The sequence below is a fragment of the Rhinoraja longicauda genome, chromosome 12 (assembly GCF_053455715.1).
Source record: "Rhinoraja longicauda isolate Sanriku21f chromosome 12, sRhiLon1.1, whole genome shotgun sequence".
Taxonomy (NCBI): domain Eukaryota; kingdom Metazoa; phylum Chordata; class Chondrichthyes; order Rajiformes; family Arhynchobatidae; genus Rhinoraja; species Rhinoraja longicauda.
In genome coordinates this window covers 26,992,067-27,004,825 of record NC_135964.1, presented here as the reverse complement: position 1 = coordinate 27,004,825, position 12,759 = coordinate 26,992,067, and the positions used below count along the sequence as shown (strand labels likewise).

The 12,759-nt window shown below is 42.0% G+C and overlaps 1 protein-coding gene across 5 annotated transcripts in view; it reads right to left on the bottom strand.

Annotated features, from left to right (window-relative positions):
• Positions 1–12,759, bottom strand: part of wbp4 (WW domain binding protein 4) — a 40,892-nt gene that overhangs the window by 14,099 nt on the left and 14,034 nt on the right. For 4 of the 5 annotated variants that reach the window (XM_078409261.1, XM_078409263.1, XM_078409265.1 and 1 more), the window contains exon 5: positions 7,809–7,952. In XM_078409261.1, coding sequence (XP_078265387.1) covers positions 7,809–7,952 — 144 coding nt within the window. Of the gene's footprint in view, positions 1–7,799; positions 7,953–12,759 lie in introns of all 5 variants that reach the window. The other variant, XM_078409262.1, reaches the window with a different exon arrangement.

Sequence of the window (12,759 nt, the reverse complement as noted above, 5' to 3'; positions counted from 1 at the left end):
CCGAGTACTCCAGTTTGCTCCCACACTCCAAAGACGTACAGGTTTGTTGGTTAATTGGCTTGTGAAAAATTGTAAATTGGCCCTAGTGAAAAGAATAGTGCAAGTGTATGGGTGATTGCTGGTCGGCGCGGACTCAGTGGGCAGAACGGCCTGTTTCCACGCTGTATCCCTTAAGTCTACACTCAATGTGTTTTACAATAGGTGTGAATAAGGGAGCTGCCTGTACTCTCCCTCTTGCAACCAAGTCTCCGTAATGACCATAAATCATAGTTCCATGCACATAGTGGGCCGGAAGGCTGTTCCCGTGCTGTACACTCTATTTACAAATAGTTTGATAAAGCAGGATACTAATCAGTACTTTTCTAAACAATCTAAAGAAAAACTGGGTTATTGTGAAAGTGGAATAACAGAATTGGTATGAATGGGTGATCGATGATTAGCGTGGACTTGGTGGACCAAAGGGCCCATTTCTATGCTGTATTTCTCTAATCTAAATCTGAAACTTATGCAACGCTGATCAGAACTACTGTCAGATACCACAAAATCCACCAAACATGAAATGGCTTAGTACAACACCAACTTATCGTTTTCTTTTTTTAATCTTAGAGATACAGCATGGAAAGAGGCCCTTTGGCCCAACGAGTCTGTGCCTACCACAATCTCCCATGCACTAGTTCCATCATACACACAAGGGACAATTTACAAAAGCCAATTAACCTACACATCTTTGGAATTTGGGAGGAAACCGGAGCAACCAGAGGAAACCCACGAGGTCACAGGGAGAACGTGCAAACCCCGCAAATACAGCACCCGTAATAATGATCGAACCCGGGTCTTCGGTGCTGTAAGGCAGAAACTCTACTGCTGCACCACTGTGCTACTGTAAGTACTTAAATTCTGCACATCAAAATGTCAACACGTCAAATTCTGCACATCAAAATGGCATAATATTCTTGACAAACTCTGTCCACAGATTTGGTTCCCAGAGGCATAGTAGGAAAGATAACTGCAGATGCTGGTTTAAATCGAAGGTAGACACAAAATGCTGGAGTAACTCAGTGGGTCAGGCAGCGTCTCTGGAGAGAAGGAATGGGTGACTTTTCAGTCTGAAGAAGGGTCTCGACCCAAAACGTCACCCATTCCTTCTCTCCAGAGATGTTGTCTGACCCACTGAGTTACTCCAGCATTTTGTGTCCACCTTCGACATAGATACATAGAGTAGGCCATTCGGCCCTTCAAGCCAACACCACCATTCAATGTGATCATGGCTGATCATCCATAATCAGTACTCCGTTCCTGCCTTCTCCCCATATCCCTTGATTCCGCTCGCCCTAAGAGCTCTATCTAACTCTCTTTTGAGGCAGAGACTTCCACAAATTCACACCTCTGTGTGAAAAAGATTTTCCTCATCTTAGTTCTAAATGGCCTACCCCTTACTGTAAAACTGTGGCCCCTGGTTCTGGACTTCCCCAACATCGGGAACATGTTTGTGCATCTAGCATGTCCAATCCCTTAATAATTTTATGTGTTTCTATAAGATCCTCTCTCATCCTTCTAAATTCATGTGTATACAAGCCCAGTCGCTCCATTCTTTCATCATATGACAGTCCCGCAAGCCCGGGAATTAACCTTGTGAACCTACGCTGCACTCCCTCAATAGCAAGAATGCCCTTCCTCAAATTAGGAGGCCAAAACTGCACACAATACTCCAGGTGTGGTATCACCAGGGCCCTGTACAACTGCAGAAGGATCTCTTTGCTCCTATACTCAACTCCTCTCGTTATGAAGGTCAACATGCCATTAGCTTTCTTCACTGCCTGCTGTACCTGCATGCTTACTTTAGTGACTGATGTACAAGGACACCCAGGTCTCGTTGTACTTCCCCTTTTCCTAACTTAACACCATTCAGATAATAATTTGCCTTCCTATTCTTGCCACCAAAGTGGATAAGCACACATTTATCCACATCATACTGCATCTGCCATGCATATGCCCACTCACCCACCTGTCCAAGTCACCCTGAAACCTCATAGCATCCTCTTCAAATTTCACACTGCTACCCAGCTTTGTCATCTGCACATTTGCTAATGTTACTTTTAATTCCATCATCTAAATCATTAATGTATATTGTAAATAGCTACGGTCCCAGCATCGAACCTTGCGGCACCCTACTTATCACTGCCTGCCATTCTGAAAGGGACCAGTTAATCCCGACTCTTTATTTCCTTAAAGTTCACACTGCCAACCAATTTTCTATCCATGTCAATACTTTACCCCCAATACCATGTGCATTAATTTTGCCCACTAGTCTCCTGTGTGGGACTTATCAAAGGCCTTCTGAAAGTCCAAGTACACTACATCCACTGGCTCGCTCATGTCCATTTGACCTGTTACATCCTCAAAAAATTCCAGAAGATTTGTCAAGTATGATTTCCCCTTCGTAAATCCATGCCGACTTGGATCGATCCAGTTACTGCTATCCAATGCTAACCTCTTACAACCTGACCTATCCAAATGCTGACTATTACATCTTTAATAATCATCTCCAGCATCTTCCCCACCACTGACGTCAGGCTAACTGGTCTATAGTTCCCTGCTTTCCCTCCTTTCTTAAAAAGTGGGATAACATTAGCTACTCTCCAATCTACAGGAACTAATCCAGAATCTTTTGAACATTGGATAATGATCACCAATGTGTTCACGATTTCTAGAGCCACCTCCTTGGGTACCCTGGGATGCAGACCATCGGACCCTGGGGATTTATCAGCCTTCAGTCCCATCAGTCTACCCAACACCATTTCCTGACTAATGTGAATTTCCTTCAGTTCCTCCATCATCCTAGGTCCTCTGTCCCCTAGTACATCTGGGAGATTGTTTGCGTCTTCCTCTATGAAGACAAAACCAAAGTACCTGTTCAACCCATCTGCCATTTCCTTGTTCCCCATAATAAATTCACCTGTTTCTGTCTTCAAGGGACCCACATTTGTCTTAACTAATTTTTTCCTCTTCACATACCTAAAGAAGCCTTTACTATCCTCCTTTATATTCTTGGCTAGCTTACCTTCGTACTTCATCTTTTCTCCCCATATTGTCTTTTTAGTTACCTTGTGTTGATCTTTAAAAGTTTTCCAATCCACTGGCTTCCTGCTCATTTTTGCTGTTATAAGTCTTCTCTTTTATTTTTATACTGTCCTTGACTTCCTTTGTCAGCCACGGTTGCCTTATTCCCCTTGGAATCTTTCTTCCTCTTTGGAATGAAATGATCCTGCATCTTCTGGATTATTCCCAGAAATACCTGCCATTGCTGTTCGACAGGGTCCCTTTCCCGTTAACTTTGGCCAGCTCCTCCCTCATGCCTCCATAGTCCTCTTTGCCCAACTGCAATACTAACACTTCTGATTTTACCTTCTCCCTCTCAAATTGCAGATTAAAACTTATCATATTATGGTCACTGCCTTCTAATGGTTCCTTTACCTTGAATTCCCTTATCAAATCCGGTTCATTACACAGCACCAAATCCAGAATTGCCTTCACCCTGGTAGGATCCAGTACAAGCTGCTCTAAGAATCCATCCTGGAGACACACTACAAACTCTCTTTCGTGGGGTCCAGTACCAACCTGATTTTCCCAGTCTACCTGCGTGTCGAAATCTCCCACAACCACCGTAGCATGACCAGGAAAACAAAGTCTACACAAACTGGATAAATAACACAACACCTAGTGCTGCGTGATTAGATCGATACCGAAGACTGATCTAAAGTTTTGTCAAAGTAAAAAAAGATTTAGATGAAGAAAACAAAACTCGTATAATACAGCCAAGTGGTTTAAAAGATGAGAAAATAGACCAGAAGGACATCTTGTGTAACATATTGCTTCTTCTGAGAGCATCAAGTTAGGTTATGGTATTGTCACACGGTCACAGGGAGAAAGCAGTATTAAGTAAAATATTTTCAATGCCACTTTGAAAGGAATAGAGTAGACTTAAATTCAATAGCACGGATCTTTCTGGGATTTACGAGCAGCTCTACATGCAGTTGCCTGCATTCTCTGCAATAGTAATTTTTGGAATCTTCCAGAGCTTCGCAGACTCAAACATTCTGATCAAACATCATCAGCCTTTTCCCCAATCACTCCTCTGGTTTCTTCATGGAAACGACCCCATCTACCCTGACTGATGAACGGAAGCGTGCAGGGAACTATACAGCTATGCCCCTTGGTTACTCTGTTCTACACAGTCTATGGGGTCCTTCCATTTAATCTGAGTAAGCGCTGTCCTGGTTTAACTCAAAGTGCTGAATCTGAAGTGCTCTCCATTCCCTTGATTGATGCTGGCTGACCTGTTGGGTTCATCCGGCACTTTATGTTTAACTTACCAAGGTTCCTCTGGCATTTTTTGTTCATCTTTAGTCAGAGGGTGGCGAATCTGTGGATTTTAATTGCCACAGACAGCAGTGGAAGTCATTGGGTATTTTTAAAGTGGAAATTTACAGAGTCTTGTTTCGTAAGGGTGGCAAAGGTTATGGGGAGAAGGCAGGAGAATGGGGTTGAGGGAAAGATAGATCAGCCATGATTGAATGGCGGAGTTGACTTGATGGGGTGAATGGCCTAATTCTGCTCCTTTGAGTTATGAACTTACCAAAGTGCAGCACCTTGCATTTGTCAGAGTTAAGTTGATCTAGATCCCTTTGTAAACTTAGATAATGCTCCTCACTGTCATTCACAAACTTACTAACCATGCCAATTGCATTCTCATCAAAATTGTTAATATAGATTACAAACAACAGCACCAATCCTTGTGGCACACCACTTGTCGCCAACCTGAAAAACACTACCACCTCTCACTCTTTTCACTGTCACTATTAACTTCTAAGAATTCATTGACAGTAGCTAAAATCCATGTTGACAATTACCAACTCATGTTTTCCCCGAGTCCTTGATTGCCTTTAGATATTCCCATGCACTGCTGAAGTTGAGCAAGTTGGGCAAATATCAAATTTGCCCCATTCTCCATTTCAGAACCAAGTTTGGAGAAACAAAAGGACCGGGTTTTAGATGGTTTATTGCACATATCCTCAGATGCAGTTTGGTGTCCGGGACCCTAAAACAAAATACTCCGAAAATCAAGCAGGAGAGAACATTTGAAATGTTGCCCTGAAGTAAAGAGGTTAGTTTCACGGCGCAATACTTGGGCTAGACATCATAAGGAGAGATTTTGCACATTACTCGGAAGTTCTTAGAGTACAATGCCACTGTGATTTCCAACCTCCTGGGTGCATTCCAATAATAATAAGGCAGGCACAGCAGTACAGCTGTTGCCTCACAGCACCAGAGACCCGGGTTCAATCCCAACTGCAGGTGCTGTCTGTGTGGAATTTGTGACCATTTGCTTTTTCTCTGGGTGCTCCAGTTTCCTCCAATGTTCCAAAGAGGTGCAGGTTTGTAGGTTAATTGGCTTCTCTTAGTTGCCCCTAGGATGCAAAAGTGGGATAACATAGAACTAGGTGATCAGTGGTCGAGGTGGACTTGGTAGGCTGGAGGGACTGTTTTCACACTGGATCTCTAAAACTAAAATAATTTCAGGAGGTTAGTGTGGCAGCCAACATTAAAAGAAAATCCCTCGATTTTAACACGTTATGCTTTGAAATATTTATCTGAACATTAGCTCCAGTAAGTATTTGATACATATTACAGACATGCACTTTGTACAATATTCCCCCAAATACAACTTGTATGAAGCAATGGGTGAGCACAATTCAGGTATGCAGATGCATAACAATTCAAATAAAACACCTTTTTAAAAAAATCAAACTACATCATTTGATTATGAATTAATACCATAATACCATAGTCTTTGTTAACTCAGGTACAATTCTGCACAAGCTACTCTGGTGAAATGGAACAACTTTTGTTCAGTAAAGAAATATTTACTGAAGGCAAGTTCAAAAATGGAGAGGAGGTGAGACTAAGCAACATTTAGTGAGGATGTTGCTACTAATTAAAATTAAGTTTAAAAAAAACTGAAGGGTGAAATTCAGAGCAACACAGTTTACAAGCCAGGGAAAAAAATAGAGCATACGAGATGATGGAATCGATTTGCAATAAATGGACACGATGATTATTAAAGGAATTAAAACAAAGCAAAGATGGCCATAATAAAAGCTAGAGTGGTGGCTGATTAAAAAGTCAACAATCTAATGACCAGCTCTGTGCATAAGAAAGGTGATTTTGTGCAAACTAACTATGATTCTTTAAAGTTCCACGAAGATGGAATGGCAGCACAGCAGTAGAGTTGCAGCCTTACAGCGCCAGAGACTTGGGTTCGATCCTGACTACATGTGCTGTCTGTACGGACTTTGTACGTTCTCCCCGTGACCTTGGGGATTTTCCCCGTGTGTTCCGGTTTCCTCCAACACTCCACAGACGTACAGGTTTGTAGGTTAATTTGGCTTTGATAAATATTGTAAATTGTTCCTAGTGTTTTGGATAGTGCTGGTGTACTGGCATCGCTGGTCAGTGTAGACTCGGTGGGCCGAAGGGCCTGTAACTAAACTAATAATTAGGTGAAGAAAAATGCTGAAATACAAACATGATCGAAAACCTGAGACTTTTGCTGCTGCTAGTCTTTGTGAGTTGCATTGAAATTCTCTCTTTCAAATCAAAGAATACATCCAATTTGCCAAAATGTGAGAGAGATCAAGGTACAATGATGCAGAAGGGGGCAAGATGGAAAGCAAAGCCTCACGCGAGACAAAAGTAAACCATGCGAACATCTCTGTGGAAGAGGCGAATAATCAGTAGTTCCGTCGTCCAGAGAGAGTGATGGTGAATTAATCCACAAAATATTTAATTGAGGCACTGGAACAGGTATAGGCTGCTGAGATCAAGTGTATCCTTGGATAGGGTTAAGGGACTGAGGAGCATACGTAAGAAGGAAATCAAGAGAGCAAAAAGAGGGCAGGAAATAGCTCTGGCATATAAAATTAAGGATTATACAAAGAAATTTGATAATCATTAAGGGAAAGAGGATAACTCAAGAGAGAGATAGGGCACCTCATCTATGTGTAGAGCTACAGGGGGTGTTCAAGGCCCTCAATAAGTATTTTTCCTTGTTTTTACCATGGAGAAAAACATGAAAAAAAACATGAAAACTAGGCAACACAGTAGAAGGAATAAAAACTGGCAAATCACAAGTGTTAAACTGGAGAAAAGCATGTCCTATAAGCAGTTTCTCAAGCATTACATCAACAATTTATTTATTTCAATACAGCACAGTAGAAGATTAAAAACTGCAAATGTTGAAAATCTGAAGAAAAAGCTAGAAACACTCAGTAAGTTAGGCAGATCTGTGGATAGAGAAATGGAATTAATGTTTTAGTTTGAAGAACCCTCAAAAACCTTTCTGATCAAGATCTTCAAGCTGAAATATTAACTCTGCTTATTTTTCACAGATGCTGCCTGACCTGCCAAATGTTTCCTGCATTTTCTGCTTTCATTACAGAACAGTTGGGAGTGGATTTGACTTTAGTTATGTTGCTAAGAGCAGCTTCCAAGTATTGGTATCAATTCTGCTAAAGAGTATAAAGACAAAATAAAATGTAAGAAAAGAATTTTAAGGTAGATGATAAAAACAGGTGATTTTTTGAATTATTTTCAGTTTATTAAGCAACAAAAGATTTATGTCTTAAAAGCTTGCAATTCTGAATAATAATGACCATTTTTGTCATAATTGGGAGAATGAGACACGTGTTCAACAGGCATGGTTTCTTATAAATATACTGTCATATTTTACTGGGTCTTACAATTCTTACCTCCTGTTCCAGTGTCATAGTAATAGGTATATCCTTCAGGTGAGACTCCTTTCACCCAGACGTTTGCTTTACTTTTCTTTGTACCACATTGTGTATCAGAAACCTTTACTGATGGCTTTTTTTCAGTTGTGCTTGATGATGAAGCTAATAAGGAAATACATTTGCAATTTGTTGACAGAACATACAGCAACAAAATGCTTTAAAATATTTCACATTTTATACTCACCAAGATGTTTTTTGAATGGTGTTAAATTTAATTGATATTTTTGTCATTATTTCCCATGAAAGATTCAATTTTAAGTCTTCAGGGCATTAATTTCCCATCCCACTCCAACTGACCTCTTTGGCTTCCTACATTGCTCCAATGATATTCAACTTAAGGGAACTCTGTGTCAAACGAGTGGGAGAGTTTGAAAGGAGAGGGAGAGTGATTAGCGAAGGCAACTAAAGGCAGTTAAGCAGAGAGGCGGGACAATTTAAAGGTAACTATTGGACAGGTTGCAGCATACAAATAGATTAATTGAGTAACAAATAAAAACAAGGGAAGGTGTAGTGGATCGGCCTATTGGGAAACGGCTGTGTGGAATTGAAGTGCTGTGGGCAGGTCAAGTGCGATCTATGGTACAGGAGTCTTAAGTCCATATGTCATAGGAACAGTAGGCCATTCGGCCGAACAAGTCTACTCCACCATTCAATAATGGCTATTCTCTTTCCAACTCAACTCCATTCACCTTCTATCCAAGCTAGCATCTTCCCTTTAATACCATGGGCTCTCATCTTCTTTCGCAGCTTCATGTGTGGCATCTTATCAAAGGCCTTCTGAAAATCCAGGTAAACAACATCCACTCTCTCCTTTGTATATCCTGCTGTTTCCTTCCTCAAGCATTCCAACAGATTCGTCAGGCAAGATCTCACTTTCACAAACCATGCTGACTTTGGCATAATTTAGCATGTGCTTCTAAATACACGGAAATCTCATCCTTTGTAATAGACTCTAAAATCTTACCAACCACTGAAGCTGGGCTGACCGACCTAGTTTCCCTTCTTATGCTTCGCTCCCTTCTTGTGGAGTAACATTTGCAATTTTCCAATCTCTGGAACCACTCCTGACTCTAGTGATTCTTAAAAGATCAACACTAATACCACCACAATCTTTAAAGCCACCTCCTTCATAACCCTGGGGTGTAGACCATCTAGTTCAGATGTCTTATCCACCTTCAGATCTTTCAGCTTCCCATGCACCCTTCTCCAGTAATAGCCACTCCACTAACCTCTGCCCCCTGACTCTTTTGCTGATGTTGTTGATGTCTTCCTCTTCCGGAGTTCCAAAGTCCCGCTGATCAGCTGAGGAAGTCGGCTATTGGAACGGATTTCCCAGCTCCGGGGGAGGGGGGGGCGGAGTTGCGGAGTCCTGGCCGCAGGGAACAAATTCGACCTGCTGATTGGCACCGGAAGTCCCGATGAGGTTGAGATCAGCCGTCTCATCTGGCCGAGACGCCACATTTTCAGGGTGACTTCCGGGATGACTTCAAGTGCACTCTTGTGATTTTGTCTCGATTAAAGGAGATGCTGGACGACGAGTTGTCAGAAAATAGGTGGTGGACCTGTAGTTATGTCCAAGGGTTTGTATGGACTTTGGGGGAAAAGTACTCAATTGGGGTAAGGCAGAATACAACATTATTATGTAGGAGCTAGGGAGAGTAAATTGTGAACAGGTGTTCTTGAGGAACTCCTCAACAGAGGTGGGATTTGTTGAAAGACCAACTGAACAAATTCAGTACCAGCACGTTCCAGTAAGGAGGAAGGATAAGGATGGCAATGTCATGAATTCTTGGGTGACCAGAGAGATTGTAAATTTGGTCAAAAAGAAAAAGTATATGTAATGTTTAGGAAGTTACAATCAGGCAGCAGCTTTGAGGAATATAAAGCAAGGAGGAAAGAACTCAGGCAGCCAATTAGAAGGACCAAAAAGGGCTATATGTCCTTAGCAAGTTGGGCTAAAGAAAATTCCAAGGTTTTTTATATGTACATTAATAAAAGTTTAACCAAGAATGTAGGACTGCTCAAGCATAAAGGAGGGAATTTATACTTGGATTGTACGCAAGGCACTAAATGAGTACTTTGCTTCTCTATTCACCAAAGGGAAAGACATGGTGGATAGTGAGATTAATATTAATATGCTTGTGGAACTTGAAATCAAGAAAGAGCCAAGAATGAGCTGCCAGGACAAGCCCGATACTACCATGGTCTCCTCTTTGAGGCTATGACTGCCCTGCAAGGAGAATCCTGAGACAGCCTGCATCTCTCCTCGAGAGTGAGCTGCCAGGGCAAGGTCAAGACTGCTGACATCTCCCCTTTTTGGCCAAGTCTGAGCTACCGGGACAAGAAGGTCACCAGCTCACCTCATTGGGACCTCGTCACTATCATCCTTCACTATAAATAACCTTATCAGGCGAGTTCACTCTACCACAAGAGTGTCAGTGTAGTCATTGTCAACCCAGCATATTTCCTTATGCCACACTTCCCAAAGCGCAAGGTCTCATACTTGTACAGATTAAAATGCTACTGCCATTTTTCTGCCCATTTCTTTAACTGTTCCAGATCAGCCGTACACCTTGACAGCCTTCCTCAGTCTGCAACCCCAATAATCTTGTTGTCATCTGCAAACTTACTAGCAACCTTTCTACATTTGCATCCAAGTCCTTTGCATATATCACAAACAGCAGAGGTTCCAGCACCGAACCTTGTGGAACTCAACCGGCCAGACCTCCAGCCTGAATATTGTGCTTCCACCATAACACTCTGTCTTCTATCATGATGTCAGTTCTGGATCCATACAACCAAGTTACTGTTAACCCTGTGCATCTTAATCTTCTGGATCAATCTACAATGAGGAATTTTATCCATGCCTTACTAAAATCCATGAAGATAACATCCACCACCCTACCCTCATTGTTCATCATCTCCTCGTGACCTGCAGTGTACAAAGCCATGCTGACTGTTCCTAATTAACCCATTCTTTTCCAAATGAGAATAAATCCCATCCTTATATTCTCTCCCAAAATTTCAGCACCATTGACGCGAGGCTCCCCTGCCTATATTTCTCCTCTTTAATAAAAGAACAACATTAGCAATTCTCCAGTCCTCTGCGACCTCGCCTGTGGCTGGAGATGACACAAAGATCTTTGTCAAGGCTCCCAAAGTCTCCACTCTTGCCTCTCTCAACAACCTGGGAAAAATCCCATGAAGTGCTGGGGATATATCCACCTTAATTTCTTCAAGAGCCGCAACACCTCCTCGTTCTTAATCTCAAACTGCCCTTGCATGTTAGTAATCTCCACACTCATCTCCCTGGCCTTCTCTATGGTGACAGCAGACACAAAGTACTTGTTTAGTATCTCACCTACAGCGCCCTCCATAATGTTTGGGACAAAGACCCATCATTTATTTATTTGCCTCTGTACTCCACAATTTGAGATTTGTAATAGAAAAAAATCACATGTGGTTAAAGTGCACATTGTCAGATTTTAATAAAGGCCGTTTTTATACATTTTGATTTCACCATGTAGAAATTACAGCAGTGTCTATACATAGTCCCCCCATTTCAGGGCACCATAATGTTTGGGACACAGCAATGTCATGTAAATGAAAGTAGTCATTTGGGTTCAGATTGGGCGATTGATTTGGCCACTCAAGAATTGACCATTTTTTAGCTTTGAAAAACTCATTTGTTGCTTTAGCAGTATGTTTGCGATCATTCTCTTGCTGTAGAATGAACCGCCGGCCAATGAGTTTTGAGGCATTTGTTTGAACTTGAGCAGATAGGATGTGTCTATACACTTCAGAATTCATTATGCTACTACCATCAGCAGTTGTATCATCAATGAAGGAAAGTGAGCCAGTACCTTCAGCAGCCATACATGCCCAGGCCATAACACCCCCACCACCGTGTTTCACAGATGAGGTGGTATGCTTTGGATCTTGGGAAGTTCCTTCTCTCCTCCATACTCTTGCCATCATTCTGGTATAAGTTAATCTTCATCCCATCTTTCCACAAGACCTTTTTCCAGAACTGTGGTTGCTCTTTTAAGTACTTCTTGGCAAACTGTAACCTGGTTCATCCTATTTTTGTGGCTAACCAGAGGTTTGCATCTTGCAGTGCAGCCTCAGTATTTCTGTTCATGAAGTCTTCAGCGGACAGTGGTCATTGACAAATCCACACTTGACTCCTGAAGAGTGTTTCTGATGTGTCAGACAGGTGTTTTGGGGATTTTTCTTTATTCAGAGAATTCTTCTGTCGTCAGCTGTGGAGATCTTCCTTGGCCTGCCAGTCCCTTTGCGATTAGTAAGCTCACAAGTGCTCTCTTTCTTCTTAATGATGTTCCAAACAGTTGATTCTGGTAAGCCTAAGGTTTGGCTGATGTATTTAACAGTTTTATTTGTGTTTCTCAGTCTCATATGGCTTCTTTGACTTTCATTGGCACAACATTTGTCCTCATGTTGATAAACAGCAATAAAAGTCTCGAAAGGTGATGGAAAGACTGGAGGAAAGAGTAGGTCCTGAAAGCTCTCTTATACCTGCATGAAGGAGGCAATTAAACACACCGGAGCAATTACAAACACCTGTGAAGCCATGTGTCGCAAACATTATGGTGCCCTGAAATGGGGGGACTATGGATAAACACTGCTGTAATTTCTACATGGTGAAACCAAAATGTATAAAAATGGCCTTTAATAAAATCTGCCAATGTGCACTTTAACCACATGTTGTGGCGGCTCCCGAGGGTCGGGCCATACCACTCACGACCCCTCGGCACGGGAATGGGTCGAGCCAAGGAGGCGGACTTCGGCCGGGAGTATAAAGGTCAAGGACCGCATGACTCTTATTTCCCTTTTGGAGTTCCAGAGATACAGTAAACACGCTTTCGTTAACCTTGCCTACTTGTCGTTA